Raw genomic sequence first — 21,194 nt, 5'->3', positions numbered from 1 at the left:
CTCTTTTCAAAGATTGCATTTTATCAGATTTTTGTTGTCAGCTCTTTGTTTGGCCTGTAGACTTGGTTATATATAACTGTTCAGAGCTTTTCCCCCCAGAACATTCTCTCTGGAATCTTCAGCTGTGTGAGCCATGTTTGACTTTCAGCCTTTGCAAACGCATTTGATTACACAAAAATCAGACATACCTGCTGAACAGCTGGGTCCAAATAAGTTGTCATCAGCACAGGTTTCACAGGCTGTTCCACCAAATCCTTCCTGCAGAACACCCCGGGTAGATGACATTAGACCCAAGTGACCTGTGTTACCCAGGCAGCCCTTCCATTTCTAACTGATGGTCTGCTCAACATTTGTTTCTCAAATATATCTGCCCTCTACGCTATCCTGAAGCTCCTTCTTTCTATTTTTTCTTTTATCCTTTGCTGTTTTTGTGTTATAATGCGTACATTAATCCTGGCGTCCTTTTTTATGAAGAATCTGGAGCTCTTCAGAAGAAAGCTGCTTTGTCAGCCCAAAGATGAAAATAGAGACCAAATCTAAGAGCCGCATCACAATTTCACCCAAGAGTGAAAGGAAAACTCTTTCACTTTTGCATTTCTGAAGACAGTGGGGCTCAGTCCTTTTCAAGAATTCTTTGTATTTAAATCATCTGAGGCTTGAAGCTTGGAAAAAGTCACTTTCATGGGATAACAAAGGAATTCTTCCATTGGCAGACCCAGTGCTTGACAATGGGTGCTGAGGCTAGCTCCTAAGGGTAGTCTACTAATAGTGGTGATAATTAACAGTAAGAACAACAATTTCTATAGCCCTATATAATTTCATAAATTATTATCACATATATGATCTCATTTCACTTTTTCAACAAACGTAATTACATACGTATTTTTATCAAACCCATTTTACAGATGGATACACTTAAGGCTGAGTAGTTAACTGACTCATTCGAAGGTCTCCAGTCTCTATGGTCATTTTGTTGCAGGTCACATACTCTTTTTACTAATATCGCTATTTCTTAGAGACTCCACCTAGGATGTGTGTGTTTAAGAACGGACAACAGGGAAGGAGAGGGAGCAGAGTCAGGGAGAAAGAGAACATCTTTCTGAACTTACTCGGCAAGAGCAGCTTCCGTTTCCTTCCATGCCGTCCGCACAGCTGCCCCTGCCACTGCAGGGGGACCTCGCTCCTCCTGGGCACTCTAGGGAATCAAAGAACTCAGAGTCATTCATTCATGACTACATGCAAGCATTCTGCAAGGATGCATTAAGCATCTACTGTGTGCCAGCTAGTGTGCTAGCTGCCAGGGCTAAGAAATAATTGAAGACTCTGCTGGCCTCATCTAGGCTTACACAGGGGAAGTAGTCAGTTGCTGTAACAGAAGGCAGCAGGCTGTCTATCATTTCTTGAGCATTTGCTGTACACTTTACAATGATCTAATTAAATTATTCCCATTGCAACTCTCAGAGGTTGCTATTGGTACAGGTTAGAAGATGAGGAGACCGACGTTCAGAGAGGTCACATAACTTGCCCAAGATCTCACACTTTATAAATTGCAAAGCTGGGAATTTAGCCTAGCCCTTAGCATGACTGTAAAGCCAGGCCTCTTAACCAAGGTGCTAGACAGGGTATTGAGGGACCCCAGAGAAGGGAGCTATTGATGCTGCCTTGGGGAGTCTAGGAGACATCCCTGAGGAGGAGCCACTTAAGCTAGGATTTTGAAGGCTCAGTAAGAGTTGGCCGTGCTTAAAAGAGAAGGGAATTTCTGGAAGAGGGAACAGCAAGTAAAAGTCTTAGAGTTGTAAAAAGGCGTGGTCTGTACTGGGAATGATATAAAGTTTGGTGGCACTGGAACTTGGGAATTGGGGTATGGGAGAAGTGGCGGTTGATGAAGAATAATAGGATGGTTGAGGCCAATTAATGAAAAGCTTTGCATGGCCAGCAAAGAATTTAGATTTCACTCAAAAGCCAATTCCAAGGAAAGATGGGTTTTACACTTTTGGGCTGTGCTAGACCCAAATTGGAGCTTTTATAGACATTAATAGAGGATTTCGCAGTCATTCACTAAACATTCAGGGATGTTTAAACCTACCATGTGCCAAGCATTATATTACATGTTGGGGCAGAGGGACATTTAGCTAGAAGGTCAGATATTACAATGCCCAAAATCAAATAGAGGGTTTAAAGTAATAGTAAGTGACAAAACTTTAAGGTACTGCTTTGATGAGGATAAAAAAAATTCTTTTTCTTTTTATACATGCCGTTGTTATACACTTTGAGTGCTGACTCAACACGGATGTAATGCCAGTTCAGGTTGAGTTCTGACTGTTAAAATAAGGGATCTGGACCAGCAAGCACCAAGCGGTAATCATGCAATGGCCATGAAATGTGTTTGTGCGAATGAGGCAGGATCAAATGTTATCCCACATTAAAGCTAGCAAGGCAAATGCCTTCCACAAAACAGCAAATGGCATGGAGTTCTAGATAATAATAAAGGATGCATGTATTTACTGTTCACAGCAATCCCCTGAAGTAAGACCCTATTTTTAACCTTATTTTCTAGATGAGGAAACTGAGGCACAGAGTATTAGAGTGACCTGCCCAAAGTCATCCAGCTGGCAAGAGGTAATGAGAGACTTACTTGCCCTTCCTCTACCAGAAGTGTCCGATTTGCTGCCCTCCCTCCCTTCCTACTTCCGTTGACAATGACCTTTGTCCAAGGCTCTCCTGTGCCACAAGTTTACTCTGCCATGTATCTTCCAAGAAATCAGCATCCACAGAAAATGAAAAGCAGTTCTTAGAAAAAGAGACTTCTAACCACAGAGAGAAGCAGTTCTCCCAAAGAGACCCTGACGGCTCACTTGAGTTAATAGGCTAGTTCTTGAAAGGAACATTTATAACTCACAGTTACCGGGAGGTGAGAGAGTCGAGTTGCACACCTGTAGACTGTGTTCCCTCGGCTCCTCTGTCTCTTTCCTGCTTGCAGAATGTTAGTGAACTACAGGGTCTAGATTAGACATGTTGAGTCTGTGGTCTTTTTCCCACAACAGTGGCAGAGCCAGGCTTCAAGCCCTGGCAGGTGCACCGGTGTCTACTACACTGTTCGTCACTGTGCTGTATACCCATCAAGCACGGCTGTACATCAGAGTTACAGCGCAGATAACAGAAATGTTTGTGAGGTGAGTGGAGGAGAAGACACACTGACATGTAGCTGATATTTATACATCACTTTGAAAACTGATACATCGCTTTGCACTGCTCTCACCAGCTAGGACAGTGGCTACATGAAACGCAATGGTGTCATGAAAGAGCCTGGACCTTGCAATCAGAATGTTCTGGGTTTGAACCCCAGGTCAACTCCTTGCTAGCTGTATCCCTTTGGGCAAGTCGATGCCTGGCTCTAAGATTCAGTTCAAGTGTCTTCTTGGCAGGTTGTGGTAGGGACTGGAAATATTAGGTGCTCAATAAATGGTGGTTATCATTATTTAGAGTGGATACTCTCCATCCTCCCTAGTTTCTCTTCCTTCTTATTGGCAGTTTAGCAGGCAACAACACTCAGGAAATAAATTATTGGGCTCCTGTTTGAATCAAGACCATGTAAGTCCTGGCTAGACTAGGTGAGCACAGACCTGGTCTCTATTTCCATAGTCCTACATGCCCAACTGGGAGAGAGTCATGGATTACAGATAATCGGATAAATACTGGTTTACGAACTAGGATAGTTGTCAGGGGGACAGGCCTAGAGCTCTCATCTCTCCACCTACTGGAGGTTACCAACATTTACCAAAAACAACCTAATCCTGAGAGGCCCAATTGACCTATATCTGGTCTCAACAGAGGGCAACAGGCAAATCATTGAGGAAGGGCCTTGATAAAAATTGTGGTCTTTGTCTTGAAAAGAGCAGTAGGAGGTGAGGATGAAGAGGAAGGGAGTGGCCTGATCAAGCAGGTATGGGCTATGCACTTTTTTTTTATTGAGTTAACGATAGGTTACAGTCTTGTGAAATTTCAGTTGTACATTAATGTTTGTCATTCGTGTTGTAGGTGCACCCCTTTACCCTTTGTGCCCACCCCGCACCCCACCTTTCCCTTGGTAGCCACTAATCTGTTCTCTTTGTCCACATTTTTAAATTCCTCATATGAGTGGAGTCCTACACAGATTATCCTTCTCTAACTGGCTTATTTCACTTAACATAATTCCCTCAAGGTCCATCCATGTTATTGCAAATGGAATGATTTTGTCCTGTTTTACAGCTGAGTAGTATTCCATTGTATATATACCACAACTTCTTTATCCAATCATCAGTTGATGGGCACTTAGGTTGCTTCCACATCTTGGCTATTGTAAATAATGCTGCAATGAACATTGGGGTGCACAGGACTTTTGGGATTGCTGACTTCAAGCTCTCTGGATAGATACCCAGTAGTGGGATGGCTGGATCGTATGGTAGTTCTATTTTTAATTTTTTGAGGAATCTCCATACTGTTTTCCATAGTGGCTGCACCAGTTTGCATTCCCACCAGCAATGTATGAGGGTTCCTTTTTCTCCACAACCTCTGTATGGGGCATGCACTTTGAGGCTCATCTGAAAACCAGCTGAACCGCTTGAGTGCACAATGCCGAGCACGAGGTGCTAAGGGAGTGCGTCCCTGGATCATTGGCGCTCACATCGTTCTTCTCCCATTTCCTTTTGCTATTAGGGCTTTTTTGGCCTGAGATGGTCTTTTGGGAACCAGGTCCAACTCTGGGCAGGAGCAGGAAGATAAGGTGACAGCTCTGCCAGGGTGTCCCTCCCTTGGCCCCTGTGCCTCTCCCTAGGGCTAGGCACGCAAGGTGCTCTCTGAGTGACCCCCAGCTTGCTGACTCAGAAGGACACATGGCCTCCTCCACCCTGAGACTCAGCAATCAGTGCCATCTTGCAGAAATGCCCTCTTAAGCATTTTTACTTCTGCGGGCAATGACTGCTGAATCCCAGTCTTCCACACTCGCATTCCATTGAATAGTTTGCTCCTGCATTGAGCCAGCTCCCCTCCCATCTGCATTCCTTCTGTCTGACCCCAGCAAACTACTGCCCACTGCCCCAGACATGCCTTTCCCTCTACAGTTTGCCTGTGCCCTTCTCACCCGCAAAAGATGCTCTCCCTGACCCCACCTCTGAGGCAGACTTGACTTTTCCATCCTCTGGGTGTCCCTTCCATTCAGCCCATGCATTGTTATAACATACAGAGCAGAGAGTGGGGCAGAGTCATCTATTGGGAATACAACTATACTCTAGGCTACAGGCTGATCACAGAGGAAATGGGGAACTTCCACCATCCCAGCTCCCAAGAGTGTGATGTTGTGTCCAGGAAGTCTGGGTCTCCTATTTCCTTAGGGAACAGTTAGCAAGCTGTTCTTTTGAAAAATTTAGGCAAATGTTCCTCTATAGGTGATTCGCTGGACTAGCTGTTTCTAATCACCTGGGACAGGGAATTGTTACAAAGGCAGATTGCCCAGGCCCTGCTCTCCAGGAATAGCAGCCAGGAAAAGGCACCTCTCGGATCTCTACTGTGGGAGCATAATTTCCCTGAAATCCACTGTCCTGTTCACGAGGCCACACTTTCCATGACTGCTTCCAGCTGGTGACTGAGCATGGCAGAGATACCAGGACAGGCCCGTTCCGACAAGACAGAGGACTCCTCTGTCGAGTGATGTTGGCTGGAACACTCCCCTTCAGCTTTAGCAAATTTCCTTAGAACTACATGTAGTCTAAGACTTTTCCATCTGACCTTCCTTGGTCCCCTTTCCTATCCACAAGGGTTAGGTCTGCATCCTTGTCTGATGGCTCCTCCTGCTTCTCCTTGTTTCCTTCTCATTTTCCCTTGCAGGAACTTCTTTTAATTGATCTCTTGCATCTCTAGCCCTGTCTTGGCATCTGCTTTTCAGAAGATCTAGGCTAATACATCACAGCATAGAGAGCCTTTGCGCAAATCAGAAAAAGCCTCCCCAACCCCCACTGCCCTTGTGGATATATCCCCATAGACATCAGGTGTAGCAAAGAGATGAAACCCAAACAAGTTGAAAGGTGGCCCATCCTCAGGGTGGACATACACCAGAGTGTGTGGCTTGGTGAGCCATGGATGGGCTGGATTTCAGTCCACACTCACCCGCTTGGCCAATAATAATAAGCTGTTACAATTTTATGCAAAGTCTGGCACTTCACACCTACCGAATGGGGATCTCTGGGTGTAAGACCCGGGAATATGCACTTTAACAGGCTTGACAATAATTCTCTACTGCACATGAATGTTTGAGAACTACTGAGTATGCTGGAGGAATTAATGTGGATTGTCCCAGAGAGGGAAAAGGTGAAGGTTTTTATGCTACCTAGGCTGCTAGGAGGTGATAAGTTGACCTGCCTGTGCATGGGGATGGTTGTGTGGGGCGTGAGCTGGTGGGCGGGGTCCTTGGTGCTTCAGTGGGGCTCTGCTGTGGATGAGCCCAGTAAGGAGGGAGGACTAAGACTTGCTTCAGAGGAAACTGCAGCGCGGAGCAGCTGGGGGAAGCCACTGTCCTGCCCTTATAAGAGCTTACATTCTAGCTTTTCATTAACACTGGGAACACAGGATCAACAAGGTACACTCCTTGGCTTCAGGAAGATTGGTCTAACTCCTTCATTTAGAAATTATTTTTCATTGGAAAACAGCAAGAATGAGAGAAGGGACAACACTATACATCTTACAGACGTTAAAAGAATAATAAGCAGATATTATGAACAACTTTATGCCAACAAACTTGACAATATAGGTGAGGTGGACAAATTTATTGAAAGTCATAGACTGCCAAAGATCACTCAAGAGGAAACAGATAACCTGGATATCTTTATATCTATTTAAAAAGTTGAATTTGATGTTAAAATCCTTCCCACAAAGAAAGCTCTATGCCGGATGGCTTCACTGGTGGATATAATCTAAGGAAGGAATTATTAAAACTCTTCTAGGAATTTGAAGAAGAGAGAACACTTCTTAGCTCATTCTACATGGAGAACATTATTATTCTGATCCCCAAACCTGACAAACACATTACAAGAAAAGAAAATTATAGACCAATATCCCTAATGTACACACAAATTATTTAAAAGTCTAAAACAAAAGTTAAAAAAATTCTTAAACAAAATTTTAGCCAACTGAATCCAATAATATATAAAACCGATAATCCATCAAGGTCAGTGATATATTAGGTAAAAAAAAGACATAAAATGCACGCAGATTGGAAAGGAAGAAATGAAATTGTCTCCATTCTCAGACAATATTATTGTCTACATGGAAAATTGGAAAGAATTTCCAAAAAATTATTAGAACTAAGACATGAATTTAGTAAGTTCTCAGGATATAAGGTCATTATACAAAAATTAATTGCATGTACGTGAATGGCTTTGTTCTTAATTGCACCAAACTGGAAACAAACCCAAATGTCTTTCATCTGGTGAATACATAAACAGACTGGGTATAGCCACATAGTGGTGGATTATGTATTATAAAGGAATGCATTATAAAGGAATGAACTACTGACACATATAACAACAAAGATGAATCTTGAATGCATTGTGCTAAGTGAAAGAAGCCAGACTCAGAAAGGTACATACTGTATGATTCTGATTATATGACAAAGACAAAATTAGAGGCACAGAAAACAGGTCAGTATTTTCCAGGAGCTGGGAGGTGACAACAAAGAGAATTTTGGGGGAATGACATAACTGTTTTCTTTCTTAGTTGTGGTGGTTGTTACACAACCGTTTCGGTTCGTCAAAGCTCACAAAATTATATATTAAAAAGGGTGAATTTTATGTAAACTATGAATTAAGAATAAATGAAAAAAAATTATTTGCAGGTCATGCACCTCAATGATGGCTTTGGAAAGGTGATCAATGTCCCTGTGGTCTCGCTGTAAACCACACTGCCTCTCAGTCAGCTGGACCCAGAGAGAGCTCAGGCGTCATGGAATCCACTCCAGGCAGGAACGGGCACCAGCTAAGGGTGGAAGCGAGTTTTCCAGGAGGAGGAGAGTGGAGGGCACTCTCCCAGCAGGTGACTTGGCAACACAACCGGGTAATTTGGGAAGCACGGGGCTCTGCAGCGAGATAGCTCTTGTTTCCTGGTCTGGCTCTGCACTTACTGGCTGGCTTTCTGGGCAAGCTGCAAACCTCCTCAAGGTCTCAGGGTCCTCACCTGGGCTCTCAGGGGTGATCGTTTCTCCTCTTTTGCTTTTGTGTGCCTCTCCCTCATTAATCTGTGAGCTCCTTGCAGGTAGGCACTGGGATTATGATGTATGTGATTATATGCAGCATATAGTAGGTGCTTAATAAATGCTTGATTTTTATGAGTTGGCCAACCCTGGGAGGAACTTTGGAAAAAAGGTAGCTGGTGTGTGTGGGAGAGTCCTCATTTTATGTCCTAAATCAAATGTGTTAACAATTTACGAAAACAGCTTGTTCAGTTTTTAAATAAAAACTTTAAGGCCAAAGTGTAAATTTCCTTTTTGCTTTTCAAATCATTTTCTATCACCTCAGGCCCCCGTTAAGAAAAAAGATGGTAAAATTGACATTCTCAGCAACCCTACTTGAAAGAGTTATTACAGAATTTGCTATAAGGGCACATTTCTGATGCATTGTGAGGCTGAAGGAGCTGATAAGGCTATTTTAGGTCATTATCGCATTTCCCTTTGGTGCCTGCTACTCTGGTGGTCTCTAGCATTGTGACTTTCCTCCTGCAGGAGCCTTACCCATTATAAGCTGTCAGCAAATCATTAGCTGTTCTGTTTCTTCGAAGGAAGATAAAAAACTTCCTGACCAGCAAGAGGCCAGGGACCTCCCTGTGACTTTATCTCCCAAGGAACTCTAGAGGTGCCTACCCCACGTCACGCGTTTGTTTAAAAGCCTGGTTCCCAGTACTGGGCAGAGAATATGTGCTGGTGTTCCATTTATAGCTCTGGGTGGAATTGTCTGCTGGGAAACTGATGTGGAACGGGTTCCTCACATGAACTCAGCATTATTTGTCACTCAAAACCAAAAAGGACATGCCTAAAAGGTGGTTTCAAATCCACATAGCCCATTATTTGCAACCTGTACAGTGAATGGCAACAAAAACACAACAGGAAAGAAAAAGAGGTCTGAAAACGCAATAACATGATACAAAAAATAAATGTGCATAATTTGATGACATTGACCTCAAAAAGAAGAATCAAGATCATTTCCGTTTGAAATAATCAGATTGTTTTGGCCACAATTGAATTTACGTGTAACCTCTTGGTCCATACTCTTTTTTTTAATTACTTTGAGTTGTTGCATAAATTTGTTAATGTTCATAGTGGCATAAAAAGAACTGGCATGTTCAAATTAAAAAAACCTATTTTCATCTCAAACAGAACCTTGGTTGTTCAAATGTGATTAAGTTTCAAGGTTAAAAATATATTTTTGTGCTAATGAGAGAAGACTTCCTTCCATATGCAGATTTGATAAAGCAGTATAAATTTTAATGAGGGAGAAGCATATTAAATCTTGGGAGAAACACCTTTCTTATGTCAAGATGACATATTTTTTTCCCCATGTGAGAATTCCTGCCTTATTCTTAATTTTAGAAGCAGATGAGTAATTTTTTTATTGTGCTTTTCTGTGTTTTCCAAGTTTTCAGAATTGATCATAGAGTTATTTTCTAATTTGAATAAGGTACTTACTATTAAAATAGTTTTAAAAGTAACCCAGAGGTGTTGAGCGTGACTGTATTTGTTGATGCATAAAAAAGGAAGTGAATGCCACACTTGCCTTGGAACGAAGGCCATTCCAGAAGTTGTGCTTCCTCAAAAAGAAGGATGGACATGTCAGCAGCTCCGAAATGGCCTTATCCTTGCGGAAATGTAAAGTGATAGTCGAGACCTTGCTTGTCATCATCACAAATGTGAGAGGTGAAATACACAGCCAAGTAAAGCATTTATCTCTTTCCTGAACTGAAGGAAGGAAGCCTTTCGAGACATTTACTGTGTTTGGAAGATGAAGAGAAAGGGAATTACCCTTTTTGCCCCAACGAGAGGACAGCAGAAAGAATGTCCAGGCATTGGTTGTCACGTTTTGCTTCTCTGGCCTCAAGACCTATGAGGAGGAGATGCCTGAATGCTCAAGGAATATTCTCAGACTCCTTGGATGGTAGATGTGAGCCTTTGCGCATAGTACAGGGCGATGGCATGAATTAATGGCATGAAGATTTGGCATCCTGTTTGCCTGCTCATGTCTCATGAGTTACCTACTGATTAAAAAGGGCTCGGAGACATGGTGTCATTTTATCTGCCTTTTATCATCAGAGGTCTATTTTGACTGTGATTTGCTCATTCATTTATTCCTAAAACATTTAAAAGTGACTTCTTTGTGCCATACACTTTGCCAAGTACTTTCACCTTTATTAATGTTTTAAAATTTCTACGACGGTTTTGTAAAGTAGGAATTTTTACTCCCATTTGACAGCTAAAAGGACTGAGGGATAAGCAGGAAGTCACTTGTCCAAACCAGTAATGATGGAACTAGTTTCAAACCTAAACCTTGGTGGCAGGCCCAGTGTCCTGTGGCTTTCCTGGCTGTGGTCTGTCCTTCGGGATGTTGGACACGCTGACTTTCGTTACTGCATCTTGGACAAGGCCTTTTCTTGTCTACGGTGTGTCTGATTAATAACTCAGCATCAGATTGGTTTTCATGGGTTAGAAAGAGAAAAGTCAATCTAAAAGTTCTTTCTATCATTACATCAGGATGTCTTTAAGGACTGGATGTGATGGTGACTAGGTTTTGTGCTAAAAAAGTTCTTGAAATGTAATAGCTTGATTCTGATGCAATAAACTGTTAGAAACACACAGTGCCAACATGCTGGGGTGAAGCCGAGAACAGAGCACTTGACAGAGAGAAGGGCCAGGATACCCTAAACTGAAACAACCTTTCCAGGGCAAGGAGGATATTCCAGCATTGACTGGGAGGGCCACAGAGACCTACCAATCAAAAGACAAATTAGCGACACATTTGGAGGATTTCTCTCTCTGTTTTTTTTTTTTTATTGACAAGTTCTCCTCCAGGCAGTGAGAGTAGAAAACAAGCAGGGTTTGGTGCCAGGCAGCTGTGAACTTGAACTTGCTTTATCACTTACGAGCCGAAAGGAAACTGCAAGAGATAATCTTCAAATCTCTGATTCCTCATGGGTAAAATGGGGATAAAAATGTCTAACTCAAAGATGTGTTTTAGAGTTAGATCAGATAATACAGGCCAAGTACTTCTCTAGCACCTAATGTCAGTAGTGTTAAATAAATGGAAGCTATAATTCATTTAATCATTAATTAAAAAAAGAAACAGGAGACAACATTATGTATACAATATGGGCTCAACTATTTAGAAGCCACGTGGAATAAAAGACCAGGGAAATTAACCAAACTATTTAGGATTTCCCATGTGTGACAGAATACAAATTGCTATTTTTTTCTTTCTTTATACTTTTCCAAAATTTATAAGCTGTGTACGATTTACTTATATTATTTTAATCAGAAAAAGATAAAGCAAAAGAGAAGTAATCTTGCCCCTTAAGTGGGTCCTTAAGGAGATGTTTTCATTGCATATTAGAAGACGGAAAACATGGTAAATTCATGAACTAAAATGTCTGATTTTTCACTATCAAGAAAAGAGAGGAGCTACGTAATTTGCATGTCATAGCCAGGACTCAGTCACTACTCGAATGTTAACATCTTTAATCAGGATAGAAGTTCAATTTCAGCTAACATTGCTATGCCTGACCACAGGAGTCTGACTAGACCATTGACTCAGACTCGGCTCGTAGTTTTTCTTACAGTGGAATCTGCTCATTATGGAGTTTGATATTACGTTCTAAGACTTACAGTTTTAGAAGATTTGATGATTATTTTGGTTGCCAAACAATAACTACAGTCTTTGAGACGTTGTAATGAAATTTCTTCTTAAAGAAAATCGTATTTGGGGTCATAACAGCCCAGCATTCTTACTTCCTCTCTATGGTCAGTTATCTTTTTTATAAAAATGGATATCCTTTCAATTGTCGCTTTTTCTGACTTGTAAAGAATTATTTTAAAGAGACATCTCTACCTGGAAGAAAGCAGATTTCTTCATAAAGACGGACAGGGCAAGAAAGATTTTCTACATATGGACTGAGCTGGAACTTTTTAGAAAAAGATGCTGACATTCTCCTTTTATTGGGCTTCTTTCCTCTCAATTTTCTGTGAAATGGGACATCGAGAAGCAAATATAAAAGTCCAAGAAAAGTGTTGTGTCACTTACCCATGCAGTCTGGGCCCCAGTGGCCTGGACAGCACTGAGGCTGAAGGTAATCCTTCCTACAGATATGGCGGCATCCAGGGAGAGACAGTGAGTATGTTCTGACCTCAAAGGTGTACCTTGGAGGGTAAAGAGAGGACGTTAACCCATGACCAGAGCAATGCAGTCAACTGTAGGCAGTGGGATTGCCCTAGATTTTTATACTTGCCTATATTTAAAAATATATAGATTGAGCATATTTGCTTTCTAGGTAGAATAAAATTTAACCATGATTTATCTTTAATTGTTAAAAATGGATGAAAAAAATCAGGATACGATGAAAATGGGGGCGAAATATCTGAAATGATGTCAGAAGTGAAGTTAGTAGATGAAAGAAATGATATTAGGTTCTAAAGACATGCTAGAGGTGGGCTTCAAACTTGCCACTGAGTCTCCCAGCAGCCAAAGCAAGGAGGGAAAGATCATGAGTTATGTGAATCACAGGATCTGTGGATTTAATAAACTGACTGCTCAGGATTCACAGGTATTTTTTGCAGATCCCATAGATAGAGTTTCTGTGAGAGGCAGTGTGATGTTGTGAGCAACATTTTCCACCGTTTCCTTGAGGGAGATATGCTGAGTTCCTTAGAACAGTTTTTGTACCAGCTGAGGTACAGTTCTGGAACAGCAATTCTATGGAGACTGACCACCATTATCTTTTTCCAGGAATCACTGCATGGATGGCTTATTCCAGGACTTCAGTGTATCTAGAGATGATCCTCCATGTATACCATTTCTCTCAACTGGCCTGTTAAGAATAGTGTGGCGGTGGGTTCAAGGTTGTACAACTAAACCAGCCCCTGGAATGTAGCTGATTAACCACAGAACTACTGGCTTTCTGGGCAGTCAAGTTGGAGACAGAGTTGATGATTTCTTTGAAAAGTTGAGCGCACTGGCAGGAGCATCTCTCCACAAAGATGGGGAGAGTAGGCACCAAAGTGAGAACCAAACGTCCCCTCGAGAACCAGTCTTGGGTTGGTTCCAGCATGAAGGAATGACAGATCAAAGTCTTCAGTTCTATTACAGACAGCATGAGCGCAGTAATCTTATCCTCTGCGTGTGTGTGTGGGTGGGGAGGGTTGGGGTGGCGGGGCACATAACCAAGCGCCCACGTTGGCCATGAGAAAAAGTAACCAGTACGAAAACGTTCTCAATAAAGTCGCCATATAATTTTAACTTTGACCCCTTTCTGATGTACTTTCTCAGAAAATCTGGTCGCAAATGTGAGCCCACTTTGGTCACTGAGAGGTCAGCTGCTGCATATGCTTGCCAATTCCAGTCCAGTTAATGTTGGGAAACTTCTGTTAAAAATGATGATTTGGGGTTTTAGAATATAGTGCAGTTACATTAAGCAAATGTGAATTTAAAATAGTGTGATATAACAGTGTTAAGGTTTCACTAGTACTAGTAAGAAATAGTACTAATCCTTCATCCTTGAATGAAAAAACTCATTGAATACTGTCTAATTTTTTAATTAGCAGACTGAGTAAATTAAAAATTGTGTTTGCACTTGAGCTGCACGGCCGCATCCATTAGCTGGTGAGCAGAACTGCTTGCCATCATCTGCAAGGATTAGCCTTGAATTACAAGAGTTTTGAATCCTAAGAGGATTTCAGGAAAGCAATGCCCACATAAATGCAACAAAGCTGTAATTCATTCATCTCCCTCTTTGGGTTCCAATTAGTATCAGGGTCCACAGCTAGTTAGTGAATTGACTATCAGAGCCAAGGCTTTTAACATGTTCTGACTAGAATATTACTCAAATGCAACAAAATCCAGGTTTTCAAAATAAAGAAGGGCAGGATGAAGGGAGAATGTTTATATGTAATGTAATATAGTGAATTTGATTTAAATGTGAATCAATAATAATATATTTTTTTAGACTCAAGGTCATAGTTGTGAGTTACCTAAGTTTGGGCTCAATGCAATCTTAGAGGAAGAAACAATCATGGAAATGCTTTGTAGTTTTTGAGATAGGAAGTTTCAATTTGGATTCACGATCCCTTGGGTTCCAAGACTCCCCACACTTATTTTCTCACGAGTACCTGCAATCTCGAACCCCTACGGAGCCATTGGTAATCTTGGTGTAACCATCTGGGCAGTTAATTCCAAAGTTGAGTGAGCAGGATTGGCACTCGGTCCTAATTATAAGGCGAGATTTCTTATCGCATCTTTTTGCCTGGGAAAACATAAAAAAAAATCAAGTCCCATTAGCAGAGCTTGGTTGGCCAGTCTTCCATTGGCTTCATGTCAGTGGAATGACAGAGAGGCAATGAGGTTGATTGGTAATGACTGGTGGGCTGCTTTCAATCTTCTCTGGAAATAGTGCTGGGATCAACAAGCAATGGCTGTCATGGCTGTGGGCAAGGGAAAGAGCTGCTTGTGCTGCCCATCTGCCATCACTGATTTAGAGTTTGGAGTCCAGCAAGGTAAGGTAACGTAACTACATACTCATATCCAAATGGGAAACCTTAAGTATGTTGCAGAATACTCTTTTCAAATGGGAAATAATTAAAGCAGATTATTCAAGGTCAATTAGTCATAGATCAACAGGTCTCAAGGATATTCTTTCAGCATCGATTCCACAAGAATATCTAGTCTGAGCACTAAATGCCACGGGGCATACAGTTCCTACCCCAAACACATTTGCAATCTTTGGATTAAAATCCATCTAGAAGGTGGGCTCCAGAGATCTTTTCCTGTTTTGTCCTGTGCTATACCCTAAGCACCTAGAACAGTGTCTGGCACATAGTAATGCTCAGAAAATATTTGTTGATTGAATGAATGAATGGTAGGAAAACACACAGACATACAGTCAATTAACAACATCAGGAAGCAGAGAATTAATTGCTAAAAGGAATCATGCAGACCCACTTTGGCCGTGTCTTCAGGATCCCCCATTGTCCATGATGCTGGTACTGATCCTCCCAAGTAGATTTCCTCCCCTTTCTGAAGTCTCCTTCATCTCCCCATCTAGCTTACGATTAAGCAGCTTTGTACAATGAATTGAGACTGAACTTGGGGGTCAAAAGACCTAAGCTTGGAATCAAGCTCTGTATCTTGCAATGTGCACAGTCTTGAATGAATTCCTTGCTCTTTGCTGTCATCTGTAAGGGCAGATATTGATAACAACTCTCCAGGTTCTTGAGAGCTTTAAATGATGTAATGATGTGCAAATTGCCTGGCACAGGATCTGGAATATTGTAGGCAGTAAATGCAAGTTCCCATAATGCTTCTCTATCCTCAACTCTGTGTTTTGCTTGTTGCCGCTCCTGATAGGAATGTTCTTTTCCCTTCCCTTGACTACCCAAACCTCATATCCTTCAAGGCCCCGTTTCACACCACCGCTTCCATAAAACCATACTCATCTCTTCCTTTTCTCAGTTTCTACTCTTCCTATGGTTGGCTAGTGGAGCAAGTTTGCTATCTTTGCTCTCCATTTAAAAATCCCTTCTGGGAGAGGACCATGTCTCTTCTTTGTTATCCCATGGGCCTAGCACTAATTTAGGTGTGATGGGAATGTCAGAACTACTTTTAAGTTCACTGATATATGTAAAGGCTGCCTAAGAAGAAATCTTACATTTACAGAGCAATTTATGGTGGTGCATGCTTCCAGAGGAATCATCTTACTTGATCTCAACTACCCTAAGGATAAGCAGGGCCGGAATCATCATCCTCATTTTAGGGGGAGAAAACTGAGTGAGGGGAGCTCAGTGACTTGCCCAAGTTAAGTCAGTGGTCTTCTGATTCCTCGATTAGCTGTTTCTCTTCCCTGCACACTGTAAGTGGCGTATAGGAAAACAAAATCTGTTTTGACTGACAGTTTTCTTTGGTGATCATTATGAACCAAAATACACTGGAATGTTCCTTTTGGAATAATAATAAAAGCCACCCTTAGAGATAGTTTGAATTAACTCCCTTTAATGGTCATGACACCTCTATGTTTTTTTAAGCATCATTTTCTTTACATGGGGGTTTCCCATTTACGTAAGTATATGCGGTGACATTCCGTTGTCTTTTCTTTCTTTGTAGGCCAGAATTAGTACTCTCTTTTCAAAAATCCCTTGACTATCAATTGTCCTTTTCAAATGGAAGGGCTCATTCTACCTCTCAGATGGTCCTCTCTTGAAAAGTGAACTCAGCTTTAAACATCAGTCAAGGCCTGATTTCTGCACTAAAGCAAGCACTGGATGATGATGATGATGATGATGGTGATGATGAGGATAATTACTGCTGTTTGTGGAGTCCTGTCAGGGGAGCAACTGAAGCTTAGAGAGACTAACTAACTCACTCAGGGTCGAACAGCTAGTCAGCTGTGGAGCACAGTGACTGGTCCTCAGATATATTTGTTAAGCAAACAAACGAAGGCCACAGTTCAAACCCACCCGTATCTAACCTCAGAGCTGGAGCGCTAACCATTAGGCAATCTTCCAACGTTTTTGTGAAAAACATTATCAAAGTACAGCCAAGTGGAGTGAAATTGGTGTTGATAAAAATTTGCCTGGCACAGACGCAGAATCATGCTTAAGTTTTATCCTTAATAGAGCAGAAATCATACCTTGTGCAACGCGTTTAAATAAATCCCTTGGATTGCCTCTCACAGACACCTCCTTTAGTCTGGCCTTCCTGCGGATCTGATACTAAACTTGAGCTACGATGACAACTCATGAGAGGCTGATGTGCTGGTGTACATCACCAGGGCGACCCAAACGACTGCCCTGGGGACTTTGACTACTTTGTCTACCTCGTGGAAGGTAGGGGGATGAATTCCTGATGCATTTGGTAATACTGTGTTTCTCAACCAGCTATCACCCAACCTGGAATTCCCCAGAGCTTCTCTCTACCCATCTCTCTACAACCATTGTTATTTTCTACACTCAGAATGATGCAATGGGAGGTATTCACAGTGATGAGACTGCTAAAACAAACAAACAAAAGGGTACCAAAATCCGCAGTGGAAAGAGGAATGTTAACGCTAGAATCAGAGATCCCAACAACGGCGTTTTAGCACATGAATGGAGCCAACTGGGTTAGCGCGCCTTCAGAAAGATGGTGTATCTTTAGGATCCTATTCTCCACAGGATTCCTCTTTATTTTACCAAGTCCAGATAGTACTCTTTACTCATGACAACATGGGAAAGCCAAAAGCTTTCGAACACATCGTGAAAATCGACAAATAAAAAAATTTCAAGTCTCATCTTACCTGCTCTGTCGTTTCAGGCGGGGAGCAGAAGTTTTGTACAACCAATCCAAGAAAGAAAAGTATTAAATTTGGCAGCATGGTGAGGAAATATTCGATCCTTCTCTGCGCCAGGCACCTGTCAGAATTATTTAGCTATTTTAATTTAGTTTGATGAACTCCCAGTGAATTCTTTCTCATTTCAGTGTTTGCTTTTAAATCCTTTCCTCTCCTTTTCCTGGATTGAAACTGATGATACGTGAGACCTGCCTCTACACAGGAAAAATGACAAATCCAAGGGTCGTGGTGAAATTGGCCACTCTCAACTGTATATATGTCCTGGCTGAATGACAGGATATCCTGAAGGGGCTGGGGCAGAGACACGATCCGGAATTTTTATGCCTTGTGAAATTCCCAAGACAAGCTCCTGTCTCCCACTGCTCTGCCCATCCTGCCTCTGGTCCTGCCCCCTCCTGGACCTACAGCCATACCAACATTTGCACAACTACACCATGGAAAGCTGCAGGGCTCTCTCTCTGAATGCAAAGGTCCAAGCTGGCCGTTGGGCAGGATTTGTGGGATGCCCATAAATGGGTACCACTCCAAGTACAGAGGGAATGTTGCAGAAAGCCAGGTCCTTGACTTGGAGGAGGGTGGTGGCCTCACCCAGTGCGGTTGGCAAACTCTACTGCACAGGAGGGTCTCTTTGCAGATGCCGACAGTTGGGTTTTCCATTCTTCTTTCCCCTTTTCCATGTCACTTCAGTAGAAAATGACTGAGCCTGTAGGTCTCATCTTACCTATCAAGGCCCAGATAAATGCCACCTCTTCAGGGAAGGCTTCCTGTCTTGCCCCTCCAATACCATCTTGGACACCCTCCCCGCATTTTGCACACAATGTTACAAAAGCCCAATCACATCTCTCACAATTTGTCTGTCTGTATGTCTGTCTCTCATACCCAATTGCGAATTCCTTGAAGATAGGGGTAAGCCTTCATCTTCTCTGTATCCCCAGCAGCCTAGAGTAGAGACCTGCATTTGAAAATAATAAAAATAAATAACATCCAACATATTTTGAAAACTTGCTATGTGCTAGTCACTATTCTAGACTTTTCCATGGATTCACCTGTTTAATCCTCACAACATTTCGTGAAATAGTTAGGATTATTCTCCCCATTTTACAGATGAGGCAACTGAGGCAGAGAGGTTATGAAACTTTTCCAAGGTCACACAGCTATTAGGTGTGGATCCAGTTTTCAAACTGCGTGGCTCCAGAGCCAGGACTGTTAATGACTACCCTCTACTGCCTAAAACAATAAATACTTAATGCATAAATAAATAGCAGGGGGGTTCCAGTCCTGTTGACGTGATGAAAAAGTGTCAGGCCCAGAACCAGAAAGGATAAAGTCTGGCCTTATCAACAAGACAGGCTCATGAAGGTACATCTCATGACACTAAGTGAACTGGGAGACTCATGCAGTTATGGAGACTAGTTTTGGTTAAATAACCCTTCTTTTTCTGCAAAGTCTTTCTCTCTTTGAATTTTTGAAACAACATTCCATTATATGGATCAATAATCTAAGAAACTTCCAATACAGACAGGCCTTTCAGAGGCTAGCCCAGCATTCTGAATGGAAGGATACCAGATGAGGAAGTCCTTAGAATCACTTGGTTCCGTGGATTTCAACCCTGGCTTAGAGTCTTGGAGGAGCTTAAAAATTTTTTTCTGATGTCCTGCCCTGCTCCAGAACAATCAGTTCAGAACTTCTGGGGGTGAGGGACAGAAGGAGTATTTTTCAAAGCTTTGTAGGTGATGCCACTTGCATGGGGCTGTTGCTCGAGGAAAAATGAACTATTAATGTGTGAAGCCAATGAGATTTTGAGGTTTATCTGTTACAGAAGCTGTTACTAATACACCTGGTGTTAACTAATACACCAGGGAAAGAAGTTGGAAGCTTCTTTCTGATTCTTTTCTTCCTGAAGGACATGGATAAGTATCTGGGGCTTGGAATGGGTTAGATCCTTGGGGAAATAATAAAATGAACGTATACTTGCATTTTCTAAATAGTTCTGGGAGATGCTGTGCAGGGGGTGCTGGGGAAGAATTCTCCCATCAGATCATTTGGAAAACCCTGCTCCTGATGTCCATTTCTTATGGATTGATCACGCTCATCAGGCCATTAATGGTTCTAGGAAGTCCTATGGTAGAACATAATGTAAGAAAACCAAACAAAAACAATTCAACTTTGCTTAAAGCAATATTTTCCAAATTTTTTAGACCAAGAGATTCTTTGTCTCTTTGCAAACCAACCTCAGCACCTCCAGATCTAGTGTTCATTGATCTCTTTTAGGGAAATACTGTCCTAGACTTTAGAAGATGGAATCGTCTATTTTTAAATTACCAGCATGAAGAAGTTAGCCTGCCAGTGTCCTTGGGGACACCATAGTCTGGGACTTGTTCATACACTTTAGCAATTAGTTGCATTAAAACAATATATATATTACTCACATGGCTTTATTTAGAAGTTGTCTGAATAGTTCTGTTAATTAATTTTATTTCTGTTAGGCTCATTTGATTGCCATGAACGGAGGTTTTTCAAGTTATTTCAAATCCCTAACAGTGCCTCCCCCAAGTATACCTGCAATCAACAAGTGCTTAGAATGGCTCCTAGCACAAAGTGGGTACTCAATCACTCTTAACCATTGCTATTATATCATTAAAACACGCTAATGTCATAGAAAACAGCTACGCAAATCTCCACCCTTAGCCCAGTGAAGCTCCAAGGCAAGGCTGGATTTCCTCTGTCCTGGGCTGACCCAGTTCTGCTAATCTGTGTCCCTCACTGGGTGGGATGTCACTTCCTTTACTGTGGTCCATATTCTTTTTTGTGGATTGCTGTAATCTCTCTAACCATTCAAAGTCGTTTTGTGACAAGGGTTTTTAATCAACAACATTTCCCAGGCAGTTTGCTCTCTCCAATATCTCCTACTGTGCAGTTGGCAGTCACTTAAGACCTGGGCATGGCTTTCCTCTGCCCAGGGCTGCCCTCTGCTCTCTCACCGCTTCCTTCTTATGTCCTCCTTGATTAGCACTCACTTCCTTTGCCCTGCGATCTGTCCTCAGCGGTGGCAATGAGAGAGGTGGTATTTTCCTCTTGGGTGAGAGGATTAATTTCCTGATTGGAATGTGCAGAGACTTTTCCCATATTGTAAAAAGCAAAAGAGGGGCACCTTCTGGGTAACACTATTGAACATCCTCTGTGGCTACAGGATTCTGGGTGGTTAGTGTTTAACTGCTCCTTTCTCTACACCATACCAGTTACTGAGATTTCAGTCCTTGGTCCCTTTGAATAATAGAACATTTCATGTGTGCTTTGAGTAGCCTTCCAGGAAGGGAGACTCACTATCTTCACCATCACCGTCTTTACCACCACAACCATCACCATCATCATCACCATCATCACCATCAGCACAAACACACGCATAGTTTTTACATGTGCCAGATATGCTTAATCTTTAATTCACTTACCATATTTAATCTTCCCCACAAGCCTAAGACATAGGTATCATTATTGTCTTATTACCATTCTCATTTTGCACATAAGGAGACTGAGGCAGAGAGAGGTTGACTAACTTGTCCCAAGTCATAAGGCCAGTAAGGGGTGCAGTGGGC

General features: G+C 42.0%; 1 protein-coding gene and 1 long non-coding RNA gene across 4 annotated transcripts in view; one reads left to right on the top strand and one right to left on the bottom strand.

The window, feature by feature from the left end:
- The window catches only part of LOC138921309 (uncharacterized), a 33,345-nt gene extending 25,377 nt beyond the window's left edge, over window positions 1-7,968 (top strand). Inside the window, exon 3 of the long non-coding RNA XR_011433797.1 lies at window positions 7,865-7,968. This is a non-coding gene — a long non-coding RNA (uncharacterized lncRNA). The remainder of the gene's footprint in view (window positions 1-7,864) is intronic.
- Window positions 1-17,894, bottom strand: part of STAB2 (stabilin 2) — a 147,905-nt gene extending 130,011 nt beyond the window's left edge. For all 3 annotated transcript variants that reach the window (XR_011433794.1, XM_023631534.2, XM_070254566.1), the window contains exons 1-5: window positions 17,548-17,894; window positions 14,390-14,523; window positions 12,309-12,424; window positions 1,110-1,195; window positions 189-258 (exon numbers count right to left, since the gene is read on the bottom strand). Coding sequence is in view for 2 of the 3 variants with exons in the window: in XM_023631534.2 (XP_023487302.2) it covers window positions 189-258; window positions 1,110-1,195; window positions 12,309-12,424; window positions 14,390-14,523; window positions 17,548-17,625 (484 nt within the window). In the remaining variant the exon portion in view is untranslated. The remainder of the gene's footprint in view (window positions 1-188; window positions 259-1,109; window positions 1,196-12,308; window positions 12,425-14,389; window positions 14,524-17,547) is intronic.
- Between the last annotated feature and the right edge of the window lie 3,300 nt (window positions 17,895-21,194).

The sequence above is a fragment of the Equus caballus genome, chromosome 28, assembly GCF_041296265.1.
Source record: "Equus caballus isolate H_3958 breed thoroughbred chromosome 28, TB-T2T, whole genome shotgun sequence".
Lineage (NCBI taxonomy): Eukaryota > Metazoa > Chordata > Mammalia > Perissodactyla > Equidae > Equus > Equus caballus.
Note: the sequence above shows the minus strand (reverse complement) of the source record. Positions and strands in the feature narration are given on the sequence as shown.